Genomic DNA, 26504 nt, shown 5'->3' with positions numbered 1-26504 from the left:
TGCTTGGAAGGTGTTAGGCATGGTTAGTAAGTTTGCAGATGACACCAAGATTGGTGGCATAGTGGACAGTAGAGAAGGTTATCTAGGATTGCAATCGGATGTTGATCAATTGGGCCAGTGGGTGGTTGTAGAGGGTTGTTTTTCAAACTGGAGGCCTGTGAGCAGCGGTGTGCCTCAGGGATCAGTGCTGGGTCCACTGTTATTTGTCATTTATATTAATGATTTAGATGCGAATATAGGAGGCATGGTTAGTAAGTTTGCAGATGACACCACAATTGGTGGACAGTGAAGAAGGTTGTCTCGGATTGCAACGGTATCTTGATCAATTGGGCCAGTGGGCTGACGAATGGCAGATGGAGTTTAATTTAGATAAATGCGAGGTGATGCATTTGGGTGTACTGAACCAGGGCAGGACTTAGACAGGTGGAACTTGAATCACAGGGGGACCAATATCCTGGCCGGTAGGTTGGCTAAGGCTACTGGGGAGAATTTAAACTAGATAGGTTGGGGGGAGGGGAGCTAGAAGAGTTGACTAGGATCAAGGAACTAATTGATGGGGGGGAGGATGCAGGGGTAAGGGGAATTACAAAATTAATGGTAGAGGAGAGGGTGCAAGTGAATGAAGGCGGTAATTTAGATAAGGGAGTAGAGGGAGAGGGTGTTCGCGACTCATCAAAGCGGGTCCAGATAAAAGCTGGAATAAGGACACTTTGCCTGAATGCACGAAGCATTCGGAACAAGGTAAATGAGTTGATGGTGCAAATCAGCACAAATGGGTACGATCTGGTGGCCATTACAGAAATGTGGCTGAAAGGTGACCAGGACTGGGAGATGAATATCCAGGGGTATCAGGCGTTTAGGAAGAATAGACAGGAAGGAAAAGGTGGTGGGGTCGCGCTATTAATAAGAGATAATATCAGGATAGTACTGAGGGATGACATAGGCTCTGAGGAACAAAACGTGGAATCATTATGGGTAGAGATGAGGAATAGTAGAGGGAGAAAGACACTAGTAGGTGTGGTATATAGGCCCCCAAATAATAATGTTGAGGTAGGGAGGGCTATAAACAAGCAGATAAGGGATGCGTGTAAAAACGGAACGGCAATAATCATGGGGGACTTCAACATGCACATTGACTGGCAGACTCAAGTCGGTAAGGGTGGAATGGAGGAAGAGTTCTTAGAATGCTGTCGGGATAGTTTCCTTGAACAGCATGTTACGGAACCGACGAGGGAACGAGCTATTTTGGATCTGGTATTGTGTAACGAGGTAGGTAGAATTAAGGATCTTATTGTGAAGGACCCTCTTGGGTCTAGTGACCACAATATGGTCGAATTTCTGATTCAGATGGAAGAGGAGAAAGTTTGGTCCCAAACCAGTGTCCTCTGTTTGAACAGAGGGAAATATGATAGGATGAGGGATGAATTGGCTAAGGTAGACTGGGAGAGCAGGCTGGCAGGTAGGATAGCTGAGGAACAGTGGAGGATTTTTAAGGAGATCCTTTTCAGTTCTCAGCAAAAATATATTCCAGCAAAAAACAAGGATTGTAAGAAAAGGGAGAACCAGCCGTGGATAACGAAGGAAATAAAGGAGAGTATTAAAATAAAAACAGCTGCGTACAGAGTGGCCAAAAATAGTGGAGAAACAAGTGATTGGGAAAAATTTAAGAAACAACAAAGAGAGACTAAGAAAGCGATAAAGAAAGGAAGGATAGACTATGAAGCTTGGCTAGCAACTAATATAAAAAATGATAGTAAAAGTTTTTATAAATATATAAAAAGGAATAGAGTGGCTAGAGTGAATGTTGGACCCTTGGAGGACGAGAGGGGGGAGTTAATAGTGGGAAATGAGGATATGGCTGAGTCTTTAAATAAGTTTTTTGTGTCGGTCTTCACGGTGGAGGACACAAATAGTTTGCCAAATATTAACGATAGAGGGTTGGCAGCAGGAGAAATACTTAATACAATTAATGTTACCAGAGAGGCAGTGCTGGGTAGACTAATGGGACTGAAGGTGGACAAGTCCCTGGGTCCGGATGGAATGCATCCCAGGGTATTGAAAGAAATGTCAGAGGTAATAGTGGATGCGTTAGTGATTATTTATCAAAACTCGTTGCATTCTGGGGTAGTGCCGGTTGATTGGAAAACGGCTAATGTTACGCCGCTGTTTAAAAAAGGAAGGAGACAAAAGGCGGGTAACTATAGGCCGGTCAGCTTAACGTCTGTAGTAGGGAAAATGCTGGAATCCATTATTAAAAAGGAGATAGCAGGGCATCTGGATAGAAATGGTTCGATCAATCAGACGCAGCATGGATTCATGAGGGGAAAGTCGTGCTTGACGAACATGTTGGATTTTTATGAAGATGTGACGAGGGCGGTTGATGGAGGAGAACCGGTGGATGCGGTGTTTTTGGATTTCCAAAAGGCGTTTGATAAGGTGCCCCATAAAAGGCTGCTGAAGAAGATTAGGGCACACGGAGTTGGGGGTAGTGTGTTAAAGTGGATTGGGGACTGGCTATCCGACAGGAAGCAAAGAGTCGGAATAAATGGGTGTTTTTCCGGTTGGAGGAAGGTAACTAGTGGCGTGCCGCAGGGATCGGTACTCGGGCCGCAACTATTTACCATTTATATAGATGATCTGGAGGAGGGGACGGAGTGTAGGGTAACGAAGTTTGCAGACGACACAAAGATAAGTGGAAAAGTGAATCGTGTGGAGGACGGAGAAGATCTGCAGAGAGATTTGGACAGGCTGAGTGAGTGGGCGAGGATATGGCAAATGGAGTATAACGTTGAGAAATGCGAGGTTATACACTTTGGAGGAAATAATAACAAATGGGATTACTATCTCAATGGAAACAAATTAAAACATGCTACCGTGCAAAGGGACCTGGGGGTCCTTGTGCATGAGACGCAAAAGCCCAGTCTGCAGGTACAACAGGTGATCAAGAAGGCAAATGGGATGTTGGCCTATATTGCGAGGGGGATAGAATATAAAAGCAGGGATGTCTTGATGCACCTGTACAGGGCATTGGTGAGGCCGCAGCTGGAATACTGTGTGCAGTATTGGTCCCCTTATACGAGGAAGGATATATTGGCATTGGAGGGAGTGCAGAGAAGATTCACCAGGTTGATACCGGAGATGAGGGGTTTGGATTATGAGGAGAGGCTGAGGAGATTGGGTTTGTACTCGTTGGAGTTTAGAAGGATGAGGGGGGATCTTATGGAGACTTATAAGATAATGCGGGGGCTGGATAGGGTGGAGGCGGAGAGATTCTTTCCACTTAGTAAGGAAGTTAAGACTAGAGGACACAGCCTCAAAATAAAGGGGGGTCGGTTTAAGACAGAGTTGAGGAGGAACTTCTTCTCCCAGAGGGTGGTGAATCTCTGGAATTCTCTGCCCACTGAGGTGGTGGAGGCTACCTCGCTGAATATGTTTAAAGCGCGGATGGATGGATTCCTGATCGGTAAGGGAATTAAGGGTTATGGGGATCAGGCGGGTAAGTGGTACTGATCCACGTCAGATCAGCCATGATCTTATTGAATGGCGGGGCAGGCTCGAGGGGCTAGATGGCCTACTCCTGCTCCTATTTCTTATGTTCTTATGTTCTTATGTAATGGTAGGGTGCTGGGGAGAGTTACAGAACAAAGAGATCAGGGGTACAGATTCATAGCTCCTTGAAAGTGGAGTCACAGGTGGACAGACTGGTGAAGAAGGCATTCAGCATGCTTGGTTTCATTGGGCAGAACATTGAATACAGGAGTTGGGACGTCTTGTTGAAGTTGTACAAGACATTGGTAAGGCCACACTTGGAATACTGTGTACGGTTCTGGTCACCCTATTATAGAAAGGATATTATTGAACTAGAAAGAGTGCAGAAGAGATTTACTAGGGTGCTACCGGGACTTGATGGTTTGAGTTATAAGGAGAGGCTGGCTAGATGGGACTTTTTCTCTGGAGAGTAGGAAGCTGAGGGGTGATCTTATAGAGGTAGGTCTATAAAATAATGAGGGACATAAATCAGCTAGATAGTCAATATCTTTTCTCAAAGTTGGTTGAGTCTAAAACTAGAGGCCATAGGTTTAAGGTGAGAGGGGAGAGATACAAAAGTGTCCAGAGGGGCAATTTTTTCACACAGAGGGTGGTGAGTGTCTGGAACAAGCTGCCAGAGGTAGTAGTAGAGGCGGGTACAATTGTGTCTTTTAAAAAGCATTTAGACAGTTACATGGGTAAGATGGGTATAGAGGGATGTGGGCCAATTGGGACTAGCTTAGGGGTTAAAAAAGGGGAGGCATGGACAAGTTGGGCCGAAGGGCCTGTTTTCATGCTGTAAACCTCTATGACTCTATGAATCTATGAGTCAGGGTCACCCAACTTGAACGCCTCAGACCGAGACTTCAGTCAGCTGTGGATATCCCTGTTCATCCATAGTTTCTGGTTGCGAAACACACAGATTTGCTTTTTTGGCACTCAGTCTTCTAGCATTTACTAATGAAGTCTGTTACTGTAATGGCATACTCATTCAGGTCGGTTACTGAGTTTTCAAATATTGACCAGTGTACTGACTTGAAGCAGTCCCATAGGAGATCATCTGATTCCTCAGAACAACATTTCACGACTTTCTTTATCAGATTCTCCCACTTCAGTTTTTGCTTGTAAACCAGGAGCAGAAGTACAGCCTTGTGGTCTGATCTACCAAAGTGCGGACAGGCGATAGAGCGGTAGGCATGATGGATCTTTGTGTTGAACTGGTCGAGGATGTTTGGGCCTCTGGTGGAACAGGAGACATGCTGACAATATCTTGGTAGGACACTCTTGAGCTTGGTCTCGTTGAAGTCCCCGGCCATGATGAACAAGGCCTTGGGATGTTTCGTCTCAAGGCTATTTGTTGTGGCATATATTTCATCTAGTATGGTCTAAACATCCACATGGAGTGGGATGTAGACTGCTGTCACGATAACAGGTGAACTCCTGCATAGGTAGTCGCTGTGGCATTCCAGCATCAGGTTCTCTAGGTCCGGGGAGTTGAAACCCATTGGTGTTGCTGTGTCTGAGCATCACGAAGTTGATTAGACGGCAGACCCCACCTCCCCGACCCATGAAGCTGTTGTACAGTCCATTCGGTGGAATGAGAAACTGTCTGTCGGGCACAGTCCAGTGAAGCAGGAATGAGTCTTGTCTCCATGAAATAGAGCACACAACAATCCCTCAGCTCCCTTTCAAAAGTGAGTCTGGTTTTAAGTTCATCTGGCTTGTTTTTAAGAGGTTGGACATTTGCCAGGAGTAAGCTGGGAAGGGGGACCTTGGGACACATTGTTGCAATTTCACCTGCAGGCCTGCACATTTCTCTCAAGCTCTGGAGTGGCTGCTTCTGTTCGGGCCTGGGAGTCGGTATGTGTAGTATCCGGTATCAAATTTATAGGTACATCCAGTGAGGCTCTTCACTTTGGTTGGTGTGTGGATGGAGGATTTGTTGTCATGGTTGCTGTTCCTGCTTTGGCAGTCGGGTCTGTGCGGTCAGGCGTTGCGGGTCTCTGCCGGGCTGTGGTTTGATTTCGGAATGGTAGTCCCCAGGAGTTACGCTGCACTTTATGGTTCTTGCCCGGCTTTAGTCAGAAGGTCAGGCAAGGTAGGATTGCCTGTACTTCAAGGTAAGGTCTTATGAGTGGAGTGGCAATCTGACTTGATTGCTACTCCACCAGATGTTATGGCCTCATTCAATTGGGAAAATTAGCAGGATCCCACATGATGAATCAAACACAAAAAGTGCAGGTGGATTTGTGAACACCAAGAGCATGTGCCATATTTGAGCCTGATTGCTAAATTAGATTTGTATCACAAAATACTGGATATATTTTACTAATTTTAACAAATACAAATAATGTCGGGTATACTAACCCGCACTATGAAATTCCCAGTATTCACGCCTGTCACATTAGTCCTAGCACCAAAACTGCTCATTTGCAAAAGTTACAAAAGTTTACCAGAATATAGTAGCACCTTTTTGTTAAAATTAATCATGTACTTACAGTATTGCATAGTTGAGATTTCTTTTGTCCATGCCTTATGATGCATCACTTCAAATTTTACCAGTACATAAGCGACTTTGTTGTACATTCGCACAATGGATATTCCTTGTGGACTTTTTAGAATATCAGAATTTTTCTGAAAATAAGAAAGACCACTTAAAGATAGCGGCAGCTGACATCAGTCTTCCACTTTTCACATGTACAAAAACACTTCCATGTGTATATTGTGTCTGATGCGCGATTAATTCACTTGGGAGGCTGGATCGTACCCGGAAAATAAAGGCTTTTATTAGTAACAAGAATAGAGCATACTGCTTAACAATACAATCCCAGACTAAAGGGTCACCAGGCAGTGCAGTGACCTTTATACTCCTATAGGTAGGCGGAGCCAACCGGAGTGTACCACAAAACAATACCAACAGGTGGAACACCCCAACCCTAACCCCAACAGCAACAAGAGTAACATATGTACAAGTACCCATAGTGATAACCATCTATGGTTCAGTACCCATAGTGGTAACCATCTATGGTTCACCACATTCACCCCTCCTTTAAAAACAAAGGCCGGTGGGGCAAAAAAACAGCACGAACTGCCCATATATTCACAAGTTCAGTCGTATTGGAGGGCCGCACCATCTCTGCAACCTCCTCAACACTGGCGGTAGCGCCGGTTCTGGTGACCGTGATGACCCTCTCTCCAGAGAGGGTCATCAGAGAGCGAGAGTCCAGTGACTCCTCCAGTTCCTCACGGACGGGTGGACCACGAGGTGGCGACAATCTCCTGGACTCAGGAACGCCCCGAGGTGGCGACAATCTCCTGGACTCAGGCAAGCTGTACACGGGAGTAAGAGGATTAAGTGGTGGTCCCGATACTGCACACGCCATGTCAGGAGGGGAGATAAAGGGCAAGGGTCCCTAACCAGGGGTGCGGGAGCGACGGGGGTTTCCAGGTCCCCTGCAGGCGCCAGATCTCGAATAGAGACCGTGTCCTCTCGCCCGTCAGGATATGCTACATAGGCATATTGAGGGTTGGCGTGGAGGAGATAGACCTGTTCAACCAAAGGGTCGGACTTGCGGGTCCTAACATGCCGCCGCAGGAGGACAGGTCCTGAGTACGTCAACCAAGACGGCAGTGAGGTCCCAGAGGAAGACTTCCTAGGGAAGGTAAACATCCGCTCATGTGGGGTAGCGTTGGTTGCCGTAGACAGGAGGGACAGGACTGAATGGAGCGCATCAGAAAGTACCTCTTGCCAACGGGAGACTGGAAGACCCTTCGACCTCAACGCCAGTAAGACAGCCTTCCAGACTGTAGCGTTTTCTCTTTCGACCTGCCCGTTACCCCTGGGGTTGTAACTCGTAGTCCTACTTGAGGCAATCCCTTTTGAGAGCAGGTATTGCCTCAAGTCGTCACTCATAAACGACGAACCCCTATCACTGTGGATATAACTGGGGTAACCAAACAGGGTGAAAAGATCCCGCAATGCTTTGATAACCGTGGCAGCGGTCATGTCTGAACAGGGAATGGCAAAAGGGAATCGGGAGTACTCGTCAACCACGTTGAGGAAGTACACATTCCGATCTGTCGAAGGAAGGGGGCCCTTGAAATCAACACTCAGTCTTTCAAAAGGGCGAGTGGCCTTAATGAGGTGTGCCCTGTCAGGTCGGTAGAAGAGCGGCTTGCATTCAGCACATACCTGGCAGCTTCGAGTTATCGACCTGACATCCTCTACGGAGTCGGGTAGATTCCGGGCCTTTACAAAATGGAAGAGCCGAGTGATCCCCGGATGGCAGAGATCATTGTGGAGGGCCTGTAGCCGGTCCTCCTGCACACTGGCACATGTTCCACGCGACAGGGCATCTGAGGGCTAATTGAGCTTCCCCGGACGGTACATGATATCATAGTTGTAGGTGGAGAGTTCGATTCTCCACCTCAAGATTTTATCATTTTTGATCTTACCCCTTAACGTGTTGTTGAACATGAATGCCACGGACCGCTGGTGCGTGAGCAGGGTGAATCATTTTCCAGCCAAGTAATGGCGCCAATGCTGGACGGCCTCCACAATGGCCTGAGCCTCTTTTTCCACAGCGGAGTGCCGAATTTCAGGGCCTTGGAGGGTGCGAGAGAAAAAGGCGACGGGCCTGCCCACCTGGTTAAGTGTGGCGGCCAGGGCGAAATCAGATGCATCACTCTCCACCTGGAAGGGGATGGACTCATCGACAGCGTGCATCGTGGCTTTCGCGATGTCAGCTTTTATCCCTTCAAAGGCTAAGCGAGCCTCTGCTGCCAGGGGAAAAGAGGTAGACTTTATGAGCGGACGGGCTTTGTCCGCATAATTGGGAACCCACTGTGCGTAATACGAAAAGAAGCCTAAGCATCTTCTCAGTGCTTTGACGCTAGTGGGTAGGGGAAGTTCAAGGAGGGGACGCATACGGTCTGGATCAGGGCCAAGGACCCCGTTTTCCACCCCACCACGTATCCGAGAATTGCGAGGCGGCGCTTGCTGAATACACACTTCTCCCTGTTATAGGTCAGATTCAGGCGAGACGCAGTGCGTAAAAACTTTAGGAGGTTGGCATCGTGGTCCTGCTGGTCATGGCCGCAGATAGTGACGTTGTCCAGGTACGGGAAGGTAGCCCGTAGCTCGTTTTGGTCCACCATTCGGTCCATTGCACGCTGGAAGACCAAGACCCCATTAGTGACGCCAAAGGGGACCCTTAAGAAGTGGTAGAGACGACCATCCGCCTCAAAGGCCGTATATTTTCGGTCCTCTGGGCGAATGGGGAGCTGGTGATAGGCGGACTTCAAGTCAATGGTGGAGAACACCCGGTACTGCGCAATCTGGTTGACCATGTCAGATATGCGCGGGAGAGGGTACGCGTCCAGCTGCGTGTACCTCTTAATGGTCTGACTATAGTCTATGACCATGCGGAGCTTGTCTCCAGTCTTAACCACCATGACTTGTGCTCTCCATGGGCTAGTGCTAGGTTGAATGATCCCTTCCCTGAGGAGCCGCTGAACTTCAGATCGAATAAAGATCCGATCCTCAGCGCTGTAACGCCTGCTCTTAGTTGCGATGGGCTTGCACGAGATTCTCAAATAAAGATGGCGGGGTGATTCTGAGTGTCGAGAGACTGCACGTGGAGCGCGCTGGGCAATTTGGAGGCTGCTGTTCTCCCACTGAAAGTGGAGGGAGAGGCCCATCGTACTGCAGGGTCACACTCCTCAGGTGGACCATAAAGTCTAGTCCCAGGAGTATCGGAGCGCAAAGGTGCAGTAACACGAGGAGCCTGAAGTTCTCATAAACTGTGCCCCGCACCGTTAGGTTTACCACGCAGCTCCCAAGAACGGTAACAGATCGAGACCTCGACGCCATAGAAATTGTCTGTCTGACAGTCTGTACTCGGAGACCGCACCGTTTCACGGTGTCAGGATGAATGAAACTCTCCGTGCTCCCGCTGTCAAACAGACAATGTATCAGGCGTCCGTTTACCTCTATGTCCATCATGGACTTGTCGAGTCTGTGAGGCTTGGCCTGGTCCAGGATGATTGACGCCACCGTTGAATCTTGAGTGCAACTGCAGGCAGCTGAGATGGTCGATGATGATGACCCCTGCTGGTCGTTTGCGGTCGGTGTCGACCAAAATGGCTGCGCCCATGGATCGCACGTGGTCGATGGCATTGAAAGTGGCGGCACTCGCAGGTCGCACGTGTCTTGCGTCGTCGTCCTCAGGAATGGCGGCGCTCGTGAATCGCACGTGGTTGAAGACCTCGGCAAAGCCGGAGACGAGGAGACAGATCCTGGAGAGTCACACGCCGCACTGCTTGGCTTCGAAGGTGGTTTAGCTCAGCACACTTTAGCATAGTGCCCTTTCTTCCCACACGCGGAGCAAAATACCGTTCTGGCCGGACATCGCTGACGAGGGTGCTTTGCCAATCCACAGAAATAGCACCGCGGGCCACCTGGAGCTGCCGCCGCCGCAAGGTCCGAGGTTGAAAGCACGATCGCGCAGTTCCTAGGAGCCGCTGGGTAGAGTTGAGTCGGTGGCTGTACTTGCCACGATGTTCCCATGTGGTCGGTGGGGTAAGTTTCAAGACTTCTGGAGGCCGTTTCCATCACATCAGCCAATTCCACCGTCTTAGCTAGGTCTAAGTTACCTTGCTCTTGCAGCCGCAGGCGAATGTAGGATGAGCCGATTCCCGCCGCGAACGCATCTCGGATCAAATCGTTAGTATACTGAGTAGCCGACACTGGCTTGCAATTGCAGGCTCTGGCTAGCTTCTGAAGTTCGCGCAGGTACTGTGCCGTCGTTTCGCTGGGCTGCCGCCGTCGAGTGGCTAGTAGGTGCCGAGCATGAATCTCGTTTGGTGGTTTGTTGTACAGTTTCTTAGGTAGTTCGATGGCCCCTTTGTAGTCTTGGGCATCACGGATTGTTGCATACACAGTGTCACTTACCCTTGCGTGGAGGACCCGCAATCTATCGGCGTCGTTTTGAATGGCTGCAGAGGCGTCGATATAATCCTGGAAACACTTCAACCAATGGTCGAAAGTATTCGACGCTCCAGCTGCACGCGGATCTAAGGTAAGCCGGTCGGGTTTTAACATTTGCTCCATGGTTTTTTTTCAACCAAAATTGTTACGAATAAAATTGATGCACGATTAATTCACTCGGGAGGCTGGATCGTACCCGGGAAATAAAGGCTTTTATTAGTAACAAGAATGGAGCATACTGCTTAACAATACAATAAGAAGTTTAACAACACCAGGTTAAAGTCCAACAGGTTTATTTGGTAGCAAAAGCCACACAAGCTTTCGGAGCTGCAAGCCCCTTCTTCAGGTGAGTGGGAATTCTGTTCACAAACAGAGCATATAAAGACACAAACTCAATTTACATGAATAATGGTTGGAATGCGAATACTTACAACTAATCAAGTCTTTAAGAAACAAAACAGCATGAGTGGAGAGAGCATCAAGACAGGCTAAAAAGATGTGTATTGTCTCCAGACAAGACAGCCAGTGAAACTCTGTGGGGGTTACAAATAGTGTGACATGAACCCAATATCCCAGTTGAGGCCGTCCTCGTGTGTGCGGAACTTGGCTATCAGTTTCTGCTCAGCGACTCTGCGCCGTCGTGTGTCGCGAAGGCCACCTTGGAGAACGCTTACCCGAATATCAGAGGCTGAATGCCCGTGACCGCTGAAGTGCTCCCCAACAGGAAGAGAACAGTCTTGCCTGGTGATTGTCGAGCGGTGTTCATTCATCCGTTGTCGCAGCGTCTGCATAGTTTCCCCAATGTACCATGCCTCGGGACATCCTTTCTTGCAGCGTATCAGGGAGACAACGTTGGCCGAGTTGCAAGAGTATGTACCGTGTACCTGGTGGATGGTGTTCTCACGTGAGATGATGGCATCTGTGTCGATGATCCGGCACGTCTTGCAGAGGTTGCTGTGGCAAGGTTGTGTGGTGTCATGGTCACTGTTCTCCTGAAGGCTGGGTAGTTTGCTGCGGACAATCTCACTCTTGCAACTCGGTCCACCTGAGGAGTGTGACCCTGCAGTACGATGGGCCTCTCCCTCCTTACTGTGTTTACCCCAGTCCAACGCCGGAATCTCCACATCATAACAATACAATCCCAGACTAAAGGGTCACTGGGCAGTGTAGTGACCTTTATACTCCTATAGGTAGGCGGAGCCAACCGGAGTGTACCACAGAACAATACCAACAGGTGGAACACCCCAACCCTCACCCCAACAGTAACAAGAGTAGCATATGTACAAGTACCCATAGTGATAACTATCTATGGTTCAGTACCCATAGTGGTAACCATCTATGGTTCACCACAGTGTCACCCAGAGATAACCATACAAAATAAAATTTAAAACATAACAAATATATAAAACATGATGAAAGGTACTCTTAAGCGTCTTCTAAAACGGAAAGACCAAGGCCGGGATTCTCCCCAAAAAATTCTAAGTCCACAATTCAGGGAAAACAGGAGTAACTCCCATTGGTTTTTTTAAGTGGGATTTTCAGCATGAATCTCCCACACTTTGAGCACTGCAGAGTGATCTTAGAAGAATCATAGAAACCCTACAGTACGGAAAGAGGCCATTCGGCCCATCGAGTCTGGACCGACCACAATCCCAACCAGGCCCTACCCCCATATCCCTACATATTTTACTCGCTAATCCCTCTAATCTACGCATCCCAGGACACTAAGGGGCAATTTTAGCATGGCCAATCAACCTAACCCGCACATCTTTGGACTGTGGGAGGAAACCGGAGCACCTGGAGGAAACCCACGCAGACACGAGGAGAATGTGCAAACTCCACACAGACAGTGACCCAAGCCGGGAATCGAACCCAGGTCCTTGGAGCTGTGAAGCAGCAGTGCTAACCACTGTGCTACCGTGCCGCCCCTCTAGTGAGATTCACTCTGAAATTCAGGGGGCAAGGCCTATTCCCGCTAGAGAGTCCGGCAGCTGAGTGGGTTACTGCGCATGCGCCGATCTGTGCCTGCGCAGCGGCCCCGCATTGCTGGCCTCCCGATTGCTGGCCAACTCGATCATGGTCAGCCCTGTGACCACCGCGCCCCCCCCCCCCCCCCATCGCTGGCCTACTGAACCCACCACCCCCCAATCGCTGGCCTCCTGGACCTCTCCAGGTGTGATGACGTCAGTCAGGTTAATGAGGTCGGCCTGCTAGAGTATGAACTCCCTGATGAGTCCTAATTGATGGTCCAATCAGGGAGCCTCATTCTCCCTATTTAAAGCAGGTGTGTCAGTCTCTCTGCCTGCTGAGGCAGGAAGCAATAGGGAGATAGAGCTCAGTTGTATGACATTCTTACAAATGAAAGAAACACTGGTGACAGGACCTTCGCCTCTGTGGAGTTATTTCAGTGGCGACGAGGAAAAAGGAGTGACCTGAAGGAACTTGCTTAACCACCGCACATATTGAGGGTCAGCCATTGTTGGAGAAACATGCCACTTTTTGGGAAGTTGGACTGTTTTGACCCCACAGTGGAGGACTAGGCCCAATATGTGGAAATAATGAAGTATTTCTTCAGGGCAAACAATATTGTCTCAGATGAGAAGCAAAGGGCTAACCTGCTGACTGCTTGTGGACCAGCAGCTTTTGCTATTATGCGCAGTTTGACTTTCCCGCAGACAGCGGACACAAAATCCTTCCGGGAATTATCAGACTTAGTACAAGAATATTATGACCCTAAGCCACCTCTGATCCTGCGAAGCTACCGGTTTTACTCCACATTCCGAGAAGTGAGGGAGTCAATCACCAGTTTTCTGACAAGACTAAGACGTTTGGCAGAGGCTTGTGAATTCGGGGTGACATTAAATAAGATGCTCTGAGACCGATTGGTGTGCAGAATCAACGATATGGCTATACAGAAACGCATGTTGGTGGAAGCCCAGCTGGACTGTAAACAGGCATTACAGCTGGCTTTGTCTTTAGAAAAAGCGGCAAGCAGAGCGCATGAGCTACAGGGTATCCCAATGGAGGTAGAAGCCAACACTAGTGCAACTGGGTTAGGGAACTACCACTACGGGGCAGACCACTACATAGCGGTCCTTCAGAAGGATGAGGATACGAGGGAGCCCAGGTCCGCCGAAAGAACCGCCCCTGGACAAGGCTGGATTAAGCCCAGAGCGACAGCAGTCCCTGCAGAGCCCCACCCGACACGACATTGCAATGGTTGCCAGTGTCAGGAGGTGTAGAAGAAAAGCAAGGTTCCAAAACCATTTCCAAGAAGAACACGTCGGCCGAGGGACAGGAGAATGCACAACCTGGAAGCTCTCCGACGAGGAACAGCTACTTTGCGTGACAATGACAAAATCAGAACCCATCAAATTGTCAGTGAGACTGAATGGATGTCCAATTTTAATGGAGGTTGACACAGGCGCAGCCGTATCAGTTATAGGGGAAATAGTGTTTAACAAGATACGCACTGGACTCCAATCCTTAGCCCTGACCAAGACTTCGGCAAGGCTGAGGACCTATACAGGGGAACCACTGAAAGTGATGGATACAACTCATGTGCCAGTTGCTTATGGGAAACAACTAGTTAGGCTACCATGGATAGCAGTGGAAGGTTCAGGACCAAGCCTATTAGGGCGAAATTAGTTAAAAAGATTCAGCTAGATTGGGCAAATATATGGAAAATGGTCGCCTGAGTGAAGTTCTGAGCAAGTATCTGGAGGTTTTTCGGGAAGACCTTGAAACAGTCAAAGGAGTTAAAGCGAAATTGCATGTCAACCCGGAGGCAGTCCCAAAGTTTTGCAAAGCCCTACCAGTACCATTTGTGTTAAGGGAAAAGGTCGACACAGAAATTAAAAGATTGCAGCACGAAGGAATAATAAAACCGGTCCAGTTTTCAGAATGGGCAGCATCCGTGGTACCTATCTTAAAGCCGGACGGCTCGGTGCGTTTCTGTGGCGATTTCAAACAGACGATAAATCGTTACTCTCAGCTGGATAAATACCCAATCCCACAGATCGAGGATCTTTACGCAAAGTGAGCAGGGGGACTCCTATTTACAAAACTGGACATGAGCCACGCATACCTGCAACTACGGCTGGACAAAGATTCGCAAAAATTTGCTACAATAAACACGCTGAAAGGCCTCTCCCAGTATAAAAGATTACCTTTCGGGGTATCATCAGCTTGTGCCATATTCCAGAGAACCATGGAAAGCATCCTACAGGGATTACCACAGGTTGCCATTTAACTGGACGATGTCCCAATTATGGGAAAAGCAAGGGCAGAACATCTGCAGAACCTGGAGGGAGTTCTCAGAAAATTTGTAGCAGCGGGGGTGTATTTGAAAAGAGAAAATTGCATCTTTTTAGCACCACAAGTAATCTAACTCGGGTACAAAGTGGATAAGTCGGGCCTACATCCTCTGGAGGATCGGGTGCGAGCAATAAAAGACACCCCAGCCCCCACCATCATCCTGGAGTTACGGTCATTTTTAGGACTGGTGACATACTACGGAAAATTCATACAGAACAGGGCCTCCATTCTGGATCCCCTCCACCAGTTGATAAAAAAGGGGCAAGCCTGGGAATGGTCGGCCCACCAAGACAGGGCTTTCAAGAAAATTGAACAGCAACTCTCATCTGAAAGTGTATTGGCACATTATGACCCCAAGAAGGAATTGGTGCTCACCTGTGACGCGTCCCCATACGGGGCTGGCGCAGTCCTGGCACACAGATGGCAAAACAGACAGGAATGGCCAATTACGTATGCCTCCAGGACCTTAGCAATAGCAGAACGAAGATATGCCCAAATTGAAAAAGAAAGTCTGGCTGTAATTTTCGCAGTTAAAAAATTCCACCAGTACATATACAGATCACAAACCCTTGCTGGGCCTACTTAAGGAGGACAAAGCAGTGCTGCCAATTGTTTCAGCCCAAATCCAGCACTGGGCATTATTAGTGGCAGCAAACCAATATCGGTTGGAGCACTGGCTGGGGACTTGAGTGGCAAACGCCGATGCCCTAAGCCGGCTACCATTACCGAGCACCCAGAGAAGAGGAGACCGTGATGACACTAAACCTTTTGGATACCCTCCCGGTGGATGCACACAATATACCCCAGTGGACGCAAAAAGACCCTGTATTAGCGAAGATAAAGCACCTGGTGCTAACAGAAGAGTTGGAAAGACCGGTACACCCACAGTTCTACCCATACCGGAGCAGAAGAGAGCAAGTCACTGTGGAAGACGGGATACTGCACGGGTCATAGTCCCAAGATGGGGCCGTTGGGTCGTACTGGCTGAACTATACCATGGGCACCCTGGAGTGTCAAAAATGAAGATGCTGGCCAGGATCTATGTCTGGTGGTCAGGTCTGGATGCGGACATAGCGAAATTGGTGGGACAGTGCCAGAAGTGCCAACAGGGGCAGAAGGTGCCACCGGCAGCCCCGCTGCACCCATGGGAATGGCCAGGTAGACCATGGTCGCGACCCCATGTCAATTTTGCTGGCCCGTTTATGGAGTCCATGTTTTTGGTAATAATCGATGCCCATTCCAAATGGTTAGACATAAGAACATAAGATCATAAGAAATAGGAGCAGGAGTAGGCCATCTAGCCCTTCGAGCCTGCCCTGCCATTCAACAGGATCATGGCTGATCTGAAGCGAATCAGTTCCACTTACCCGCCTGCTCCCCATATCCCCTAATTCCCTTATCGATCAGAAAACTATCTACCCGTGATTTAAACATATTCAACGAGGAAGCCTCCACCACTTCAATGGGCAGAGAATTCCAGAGATTCATTACCCTCTGAGAGAAGAAGATCCCCCTCAACTCTGTTCTGAACCGGCTCCCCCTTATTTTGAGGCCGTGCCCTCTAGTTCTGGTTTCCCTTCTAAGTGGAAAGAATCTCTCCACCTCTACCCTATCCAGCCCCTTCATTATCTTATATGTCTCTATAAGATCACCCCTCATCCTTCTAAACTCCAACGAGTACAGACCCAATCTGTTTAATCTCTCCTCATAAGCTACACCCCTCATCTCCGGTATCAACCTGGTGAACCTTCTCTGCACTCCCTCCAAGGCCAAATATATCCTTTCGCAAATAAGGGGACCAAAACTGCACACAGTACTCCAGTTGCGGCCTCACCAGTGCCTTGTACAGTTGCAGCAAGACCTCCCTGCTTTTATATTCTATCCCCCTCGCGATAAAGGCCAACATTCCATTTGCCTTCTTGATCACCTGCTGCAACTGCAGACTGAGTTTTTGCGATTCGTGCACAAGGACCCCCAGGTCCCTCTGCACAGTCGCACGATGTAATTTTTCTCCATTTAAATAATATTCCAATTTACTATTATTTCTTCCAAAGTGGATAACCTCACATTTGCTAACGTTATATTCCATCTGCCAGATCCTCGCCCACTCGCTCAGCCTATCCAAATCTCTCTGCAGACTTTCCGCGTCCTCCACGCAATTCGCTTTCCCACTCACCTTCGTGTCATCAGCAAACTTGAATACCCTTCATTCAGTCCCCTCGTCCAGATCATCTATGTAAATGGTAAACAATTGAGGCCCCAGCACCGATCCCTGCGGCACGCCACTGGTCACCAACTGCCAACCAGAAAAGCACCCATTTATTCCAACTCTCTGCTTCCTGTTAGATAGCCAATCCCCAATCCACGCCAACACCTTACCCCTAACTCCGTGTACCCCAATCTTCTGCAGCAACCTTTTGTGAGGCACCTTATCGAACGCCTTCTGGAAATCTAAAAACACCACATCCACCGACGGTGTTCCCCTCTGTCAACCGCACTAGTGACATCTTCATAAAAGTCCAGTAGATTCGTCAAACACAACTTTCCCTTCATGAATCCATGCTGCGTCTGCTTGATCGAACCATTCTTATTCAGGTGCTCTGTTATTTCCTCTTTAATAATGGACTCTAGCATCTTCCCAACTACGGACGTTAAGCTAACCGGCCTGTAGTTACCCGCCTTTTGTCTACTTCCTTTTTTAAACAGCGGCGTAACAGTAGCTGTTTTCCAGTCAGCCGGCACTACCCCAGAGTCCAGCGAATTTTGATAAATTACTACTAACGCATCTGCTATTACCTCAGCCATTTCTTTCAGTACCCTGGGATGCATTCCATCCGGGCCCGGGGACTTGTCTACCTTCAGTCCTATTAGTCTACCAGCACCACCTCCTTAGTAACAGTAATTGTATTAAGGACCTCCCCTCCCACCAACTCTCGATCTCTAATATTCGGCAAACTATTTGTGTCTTCCACCGTGAAGACCGACACAAAGAACTTATTTAAAGTCTCAGCCATTTCCTCGTTTTCCACCATTAAATCCCCCCTCTCATCTTCCAAGGGTCCAACATTCACTCTAGCCACTCTATTCCTTTTTATATACTTGTAAAAACTTTTACTATCATTTTTTATATTTTGAGCTAGTTTAGTTTCATAATCTATCTTTCTTTTCTTAATCGCTTTCTTAGTCGTTCTTTGTTTTTCTTTAAAGCTTTCCCAATCCACTAATTCTCCACTATTTTTGGCCACTCTGTACACATCTACAAACTGAACTCAGCAAACACAACGTCAACAATTGAGAAACTGTGCATCTCATTTGCAACACACAGGATCCCAGAGGTGTTAGTTTACGACAATGGATCAGTTTTCACCAGCCTGGAATTCACAAAAATCATGAAATCGAATTCGGCACATCAGGACAGCACCATACCACCCAGTTAGTGGAGAGAACAGTCCATACTTTAAAGGCCGGATTGAAAAAAACAGCCAGTGGCGTCATTAGAGACTAAACTCTCACGCTGACTATTCGACTATAGGAGAACTCCAGATGCCACCATGGAAATCGTTCCAGCAAAATTACTGATGGGCAGACGACCCTGCACCAGATTGAGCTTGTTATTTCCAAACCTGAGAGGGAAGGTGGAAATACACCAAGAAGCCCAATGCAAGGGCCATGACAACACTCGCCAAGAGAGGCACTTTGATGCCGGTGAGAAAGTCTGGGTAAGAAATTACACAAATGGACTGCATGGATAACAGGAACAGTTGAGTCCAGGACGGGACCGGTATCCTACCGAGTACGCATGGGCGAGGCAGGTGTAAGGAAACACTGGACCAGATCCGTGCCTCAAATTCTTCACCCGTCCCTGAACCGAGTCCGCCCTGCAGTCCTAGGGATGAGCAGAGTCCCCCTCAATGGGCCAGTGCTGTCTGTCCAGCACCCCTGGTGGGGACCTCAGAGTCTGAGATGGACACAGGGGACAAAGCTGCAGCGATTCCCCTATCACCAGAAGTGGAAGAGAAACCAGCTCTCTGGCATTTGCTGCGGAAGAGACAGGTGCCCAACCGTTGCACCCCGCTGACATCAGAGGTCGAGTTGGAGGATTCAGACCCGACGCTCAAGCGTAGGAAAAGACTCCTGAGGAAAGCAAACCGAGATAATTCTTTGGACTTTGCGGGGGAGGAATGTGATGACTTCAGTCAGGCTAATGAAGTTGGCTTGCTAGTGTATGAATACACTGAGGAGTCCGAATTGATGGTCCAATCAGGGAGCCTCATACTATTTAAAGCAGGTGTGTCAGCCTCTCTGCCTGTTGAAGCAGGAAGCAACAGGGAGATAGAGCTCTGTTCTATGGTATTCTTGTAAATAAAGAAACACTGGTGATGTGACCTTCACCTCCGTGGAGTTATTTCACCAGGCCAGCCCCGATGACCCCCCAACCAGCAATCCCGAACCCCCCGGGAGCCCCGATGTCCCCCCACTCAGATGGCCATCCCCGATCACCGTCCTCCCTCCCTCTGCCACCAATTCCTGTGCAGTGTGGTAGCAGGACCGCCCATCACCATCAATCAGTCCCCTTTAGACCCCACCCCCTCTGGCCCCATCCCCTTGGCACTACCTGGTGCCTAGTGGGTAGTGCCAAGGTGTGCCTTGGGCATTTTCAGGGGGCCAAGCTGACACTGCCAGGCTGGCATTGGCCAGGGGGTATCCCCCCATACTCCTGACATCCTGAGGGGACCTCCATGGCCTCTGTTCCCTCCAGCGTGGTCGGGCCTCCTGTTCCCCATTCGTGGGGAGCTATGGTAAACCCCGCTGGAGTGAACCATTCCTGGCATGGGGGAAAGACATAGGATGTAAATAGGGATTTATATATTATATATTTATATGTTATATATGACACTAAAAATCTGCCCCGGAGCTGCGCGAAAGCCATGGCACCCAGCAGGGAGCCTGCAAAATGGCCTCCACTGATGTGTCCCAGTCCCGTGTGCTGCTTAGAACAACGCAGTGGGCTGGGAGAATCACCCCCCATATGGAGATTGGGTTATCACTTTGCATAACATCGATGTTCAGTAATAAGCATGATCCTGAGTTCCCAGGTGCATGTCATATTAATTGAATGTCCCACAGAACAGAAGCTAAAGCAACAGCACTTTGCAAATTTCTGCACTCAACATTGAGTGTATCACAGCCTGGTATGGCTCCTGCTCTGCCCAAGACCGCAAGAAACTACAAAAGGTTGTGAATGTAACCCAATCCATTACGCAAACAAGCCTTCCATCCATTGACTCTGTCTACACTTCCTGCTGCCTCAGCAAAGCAGCCAACATAATTAAGGACCCACGCACCCCGGACATTCTCTCTTCCACCTTCTTCCGTTGGGAAAAAGATACAGAAGTCTGAAGGCACATACCAACAGACACAAGAATAGCTTCTTCCCTGCTGCCATCAGACTTTTGAATGGACCTACCTCACATTAACTTGATCTCTTTCTACACCCTAACTATGACTGTAACACTACATTCTGCACTCTCTCGTTTCCTTCTCTGTGGACGGTTTGCTTTGTCTGAATAGCGCACAAGAAACAATACTTTTCACTGTATGTTAATACATGTGACAATAATAAATCAGATCAAAATCAAAGGTTGATGGCCACTGTGACCTTCACTGCCAAAGGGAGTGAGTGTCCTCTTGCCCCATGAGGTGCCAGGTCCGTGATGACCTCACACAGTTACCACACTGGCGGCACACAGCATTCTGCAGCCCATCGAAGGACATATGGGTCCTGTAGAGGCAGGTCTCCATCTCTGATGTCCTCTGGCTTTCCCCTCAGGCCAATGGGCGGCCATGTCCTGCCCAAAACCGGTAGCCCTCTGTCCTTCTGCTGCAGCCTCTAGCCCAGTTTGTCCTTTCTGCGGGTGCCTTCTTCCTCCTCTGCCAGAATATAACTGTCAACTCTACTGGCTCTAATATTAAATCCATTATTCCTTTGGAGTGGAGGAGTTTGGGGAGGGGTGGATGGGAGGGGAAGAGGAGGGAAGGAGGGGGGGGAGAGAGGGAGAGAGAGAGAGACAGTCAGTAAGGTTATCCATCCCGGGCCGCTCACTGCTTCCCAGTAACCTGTGTCCATATGAGTCTAAACGCTGGCAATCTAATACCATCTTGGTGCGATGCCAATACTCCTGGTGCCCTTGTGCACCTTCCCAATGCATTTATCCACACTCCCAATAACCTTATCCACCCTTCCAGGGTTCTTGTCTACCTGACAAGTGCCCTTGCCCACCCTGTCCATACCCTTGTCCACTGTCTCAGTGTTCTTGTCCACCCTCAAAGAACAAAGAAAGTACAGCACAGGCACAGGCCCTGCGGTCCACCAAGTTTGCACTGATCACGTTGTCCTACCTATACCAACCACCTGTATCCCTCTATACCCTGCCTGTTCATATGCCTATCCAGATGAGTCTTAAATGTCGCTAACGTATCTACCTCAACTACTTGGGAGTGAATTCAAGGCCCCCACCATCCTCTGTGTAAAACATTTTCCCCGCATATCTCTACTGAACCTTTCCCCCCTTACCTTGAACTTGTGCCCCCTTGTGATTGTAATTTCTGCCATGGGAAAGAGCTTCCAACTGTTGACCTTATCTATACTCCTCACAATTTTATAAACTTCTGTCAGGTTGCCCCTCAGCCTCCGTCTTTCCAGGGAGAACAGTCCCACTTTATTCAATCTCTCCTCACACATAGCACCCTCCACACCAGGCAACATCCTAGTAAACCTTTTCTGTACTCTCTCCAAAGCCTCCACATCCTTCTGTTAGTGTGGTGACCAGAATTGGACACAGTATTTCAAATGTGGCCGAACCAATGCTTTATATATCTGTAACATAATTTGCCAACTTTTATGCTCGTTGTTCCAACCAATGAAGGCAAGGATGCCAAATGCTTTCTTCACCACCTTTTCTACCTGTGCTGCCACTTTTAAGAATCTGTGGACCTGCACACCCAGAACGCTCTGTGTGTCTATGCACTTCATGCTTCTGCCATTTATTTTATAGCTCCCACTTGAATTGGATCTACCAAAATGCATCATTTCGCATTTGTCCGATTAAATTCCGTCTGCCATTTCTCTGCCCAATTTTCTAGCCTATCTAGTTACTGCTGTATTCTTTGACAATCTTCATCACTATCTGCAGCTCCAACAATCTTAATAACATCTGCAAACTTACTAATCAGAACAGCTACATTTTCTTCCAAGTCATTTATATATATACATTACAAACAACAGAGGTCCCAGCACTGTTCCCTGCGGAATACCATTAGTTACAGACCTCCATTCAGAAAAACACCCTTCCAGTACTACCCTCTGTCTTCGATGGCCAAGATGTGGAGATGCCGGCGTTGGACTGGGGTAAATGCCGGCATCTCCACATCATGACTACCATCGACACCGCAAACTGCCGGCTCCAAGTGGAGAGGATCTCCAAGAAAATCGCGCATATCGACACAGACATCGACATACCCCCGCCAGCTGATCCACGCAGGGTGTGAGTGCTTGTCCACGTACCCCATCCAGGCCAGTCACTTTCCATGGGTTGAGTTTCGAGTAGGCTGCTCTGACATCTGCAATGGTGACCTCAGACATAGCTTCATCCGAGGCTTCCGGGGTGGAGGACATGCTGCCGCTGACCTCATGCTTAACACGGGCATAGAACGCATTGAGCTTATTAGAGGGGTGTCGTTGGAACCAGCGATTTTACATGCCTTCATCTTGTAGCCTGCTATGTCTTGCAGACATTGGCATAGTCGGTGGGGGCCCGTGTGGCGAGGATGGGACAATAGCTTGGTCCGGCACTGGCTTTTTGACATCTTTGATGGATCTGTGTAGATCATATCTGGCTTTCTTGTATCGGTCAGAGTTGAACGCCTCAGACCTACACCTCAGTAAGCAGTGGATATCCCTGTTCATCCATGGTTTCTCGTTGGGAAACACACGCAATATCTTCTTGGGCACACAGTCTTCTACACACTTCCTAATGAAGTCAGTTAATGTAGTGACGTTCTCGTTCAGGCTGGTCGCAGAGGTTTTAAATACTGACCAGTCCACGGACTCTAAACAGTCACATAGGAGATCTTTCGATTCCTCAGACCAACATTTCACGACTTTATTTGATGGATTCTCCCGTTTTAGTTTCTGCTTGTAAGCCTATAGCAGGAGCACAGCCTTGTGGTCTGATTTGTCTAACTCTCTCTTACCCCAGTTGCGTCTTTCCTGATGTACACTCTCAAAGAACAAAGGGCAAAGAAATGGACAGCACAGGAACAGGCCCTTTGACCTAGCACGGCACGGTAACACAGTGGTTAGCACTGCTGCTTCACTGCTGCTTCACAGCTCCAGGGACCTGGGTTCGATTCCCGGCTTGGGTCACTGTCTTTGTGGAGTATGCACATTCTCCTCGTGTCTGCGTGCGTTTCCTCCGGGTCCTCCGGTTTCCTCCCACAGTCCAAAGATGTGCGGGTCAGGTTGATTGGCCATGCTAAAATTGCCCTTAGAGTCCTGAGATGCGTAGTTTAGCGGGATTAGTGGGTAAATATGTAGGGATATGGGGGTAGGGCCTGGGTGGGATTGTGGTCGGTGCAGACTCGATGGGCCGAATGGCCTCTTTCTGTGCTGTAGGGTTTCTATGAGACATCAAATTTCTACAAAGATGCAAGAAAGCAGACAAGCATTATTTTGTAAATTGAGTTTGTGTCTTTATATGCTCTGTTTGTGAACAGAACTCCCACTTACCTGACGAAGGAGCAGTGCTCTGAGAGCCAGTAGCTTTTGCTACCAAATAAACCTGTTGGACTTTAACCTGGTGTTGTGAGACTTCTTACTTCGATGGCCAAGCCAGTTCTGAATCCATCTAGCTACTTCCTTGATCCCATGTGATTTAATTTTTTGTACCAACCTACCATGAGGGACCATGCTTTGCTAAAGTCCATGTAGACCACATCCACAGCCCTTCCCTCGTCAATCATTTTTGTCAGTTCCTCAAAAACTCAATCAAATTAGTGAGACATGACCTCCCTCGTTCAAAACCATGCTGTCTGTTGCTAATAAGACCATTCAATTCCAAATGTATATCGATCCTATCCCGAATAATCTTCTCCAACAATTTCACTATCCCTGATGTCAAGCTCACTGGTCTATAAATACCCGGGTTATCCTTGCAACCCTTCTTAAATAAGGGGCAACGTAGGCTATCCTCCAATCCTTTGGGACCTCACCTGTGGCCAACAAGGAAACAAAGATTTCTGTTAGAGGCCGAACAATTTCCACGCTTGTCTCCCTCAGTAATCTGGGATAGATGCAATCTTGCCCTGGGGCTTCGTCTACCTTAATGCTTTTTAATACACCAAACACTTCCTCCCTCGTAATGATGGCTTGCGCTAGAGGGTTTACATAACCCTCTGAGACACCATCAATCAACGTGTCCTTCTCTTTTGTGAATACTGATGCAAAGTTCACATTAAGGCTCTCACCCACTTCCTTTGATTCTACGCATAATTTCCCTCCTTTGTGTTTGAGTCGACCAACTCTTTCTCTAGCTACCCTCTTGCTCCTAACACATGGATCAAATGCCTTGGGATTCTACTTAATAATGCCTGCCAAGAACATTTTGTGATCCTTTTTGCCCTCCTAACTCCCTGTTTGAGTTCTTTTCTACTTTCCTTCAAGTCTTTCATCTGTTTTCAGTTGCCTAGACCTTATGGATGCATCCTTTTTCTTTTTAACTAGATTTGCAATTTCCCTGGTCATCCACATTCCCGAATCCTGCCTTTCCTGTTCTTCCTTTTCACAGGCACATGCCTGTCCTGCACTCCAACCAACTGCTCCTTAAAAGACTCCCACATGCCAGATGTGGATTTATCCTCAAACAGCCTCTCCCAAACAACAACCTCCAAATCCTGCCTGATCCGACTGTAGTTAGCCTTTCCCCAGTTTAGCACCTAGGACAACACTTGTCCTTTTTCCATGAGTATCTTCCTGGTGCCCTTGTCCACCCTCCTCATATGTTGTCCACCCTCCCAGCACCCTTGTTGTCCACCCTCCCAATACCTTTATTCACAGTCCCAATACCTTTACCAACCCTCCCAATACGCGTGTCCACCCTCCTAATGCCCTTGTCCACCTTTCAAATGCCTTTATCCACCTCCCCATACCTGTGTCCACCATCCCAGTGCCCTTGTCTATGTTCCCAATACCTTTATCCACCCTTCCAATACCTTTTATCCATCCTTCCAATACCCTTCATCCACCCTTCCAATACCTTGTCCACCCTCCCAATACATCTGTCCTCCCTCCCAGTGCCCTTATCCACCCTCCCAATACTTTTATCCACCTTCCCAATACTCTTATCCACCTTCCCAATACCCTTATCCATCCTCCCATACTCTTGGCCACCCTCCCGAACTGATCCGGAGTGATGCATTTTGGTAGAACTAACGTAGGGGGGAGCTATACGATAAATGGCAGAACCATAAAGGGTGTAGATACGCAGAGGGACCTGGGTGTGCAAGTCCACAGATCCTTGAAGGTGACGTCACAGGTGGAGAAGGTAGTGAAGAAGGCATATGGCATGCTTGCCTTTATAGGACTGGGCATAGAGTATAAAAGTTGGGGTCTGATGTTGCAGTTGTATAGAACGTTGGTTCGGCCGCATTTGGAATACTGCGCCCAGTTCTGGTCGCCACACTACCAGAAGGACGTGGAGGCTTTAGAGAGAGTGCAGAGGAGGTTTACCAGGATGTCTCCGAGAGGGTAGGAAGCATATTTAAAAAGGAAGGTAGTCAAACTGATGTGATTGTACACATTGGTGAAAATGATGTAGGTAGGAAGAGCAGGGGGGTCATACGAGAGAAATTCAGGGAGTTGGGTGCTAGGCTAAAAGGTAAGACCTCCAGGGTAGCAATCTCTGGACTGCTCCCGGTGTCTAGTGCAAGTGAGGCTCGGAACAGGGAGATTCTACAGTTGAACGCGTGGCTAAAGGACTGGTGCAAGAGGGAGGGTTTTAAATTCATAGATAACTGGGAAATCTTCAAGTCAGGATGGCAACTGTACAGAAAGGATGGGTTACACCTTAACTGGAAGGGAGCAAATATCCTGGCTGGGAGTTTTGCTAGAGTGTTTCGGCAGGATTTAAACTAGTGTGGCAGGGGGGTGGGGAACAAAACAGGAGGTCAGTAAATACTGAGGCTGGGGTTGAGCTGGGGGCCAGGGCAAGGCTAGCTAAGAAGAGGAGCACTCTGGAGGAGGAGGACCTGACTGGGCCTGGAGGTCTGGAGTGCATCTGCTTCAATGCGAGGAGTGTAACGGGTAAAACAGACGAACTTAGGGCCTTAATGCTTATGCGGAATTTGGATGTGGTTGCGGTGACGGAAATTTGGTTAAAAGGACAGGACTGGCAGCTGAATATTCCGGGGTATAAGTGTTTTAGGCGAGACAGAGGAGGGGCTAAAAAAGGTGGGGGAGTAGCGAAATTAGTTATGGCGGGACGGTAGAGCAGTGGTTAGCACTGCTGCTTCACAGCTCCAGGGTCCCGGGTTCGATTCCCGGCTCGGGTCACTGTCTGTGTGGAGTTTGCACGTTCTCCTCGTGTCTGCGTGGGTTTCCTCCGGGTGCTCCGGT

The 26504-nt window shown here is 48.5% G+C and overlaps 1 protein-coding gene across 1 annotated transcript in view; it reads right to left on the bottom strand.

The window, feature by feature from the left end:
* LOC144493945 (dynein axonemal heavy chain 8-like) overlaps nucleotides 1-26504 on the bottom strand; it is a 1745965-nt gene that overhangs the window by 1187882 nt on the left and 531579 nt on the right. The window contains exon 19 of the mRNA XM_078213522.1: nucleotides 6027-6162. Within this exon, the coding sequence (XP_078069648.1) occupies nucleotides 6027-6162 (136 nt within the window). The remainder of the gene's footprint in view (nucleotides 1-6026; nucleotides 6163-26504) is intronic.

This window comes from Mustelus asterias, chromosome 5, assembly GCF_964213995.1.
Source record: "Mustelus asterias chromosome 5, sMusAst1.hap1.1, whole genome shotgun sequence".
NCBI lineage: Eukaryota > Metazoa > Chordata > Chondrichthyes > Carcharhiniformes > Triakidae > Mustelus > Mustelus asterias.
This window is presented reverse-complemented; position numbering and strand designations above follow the sequence as displayed.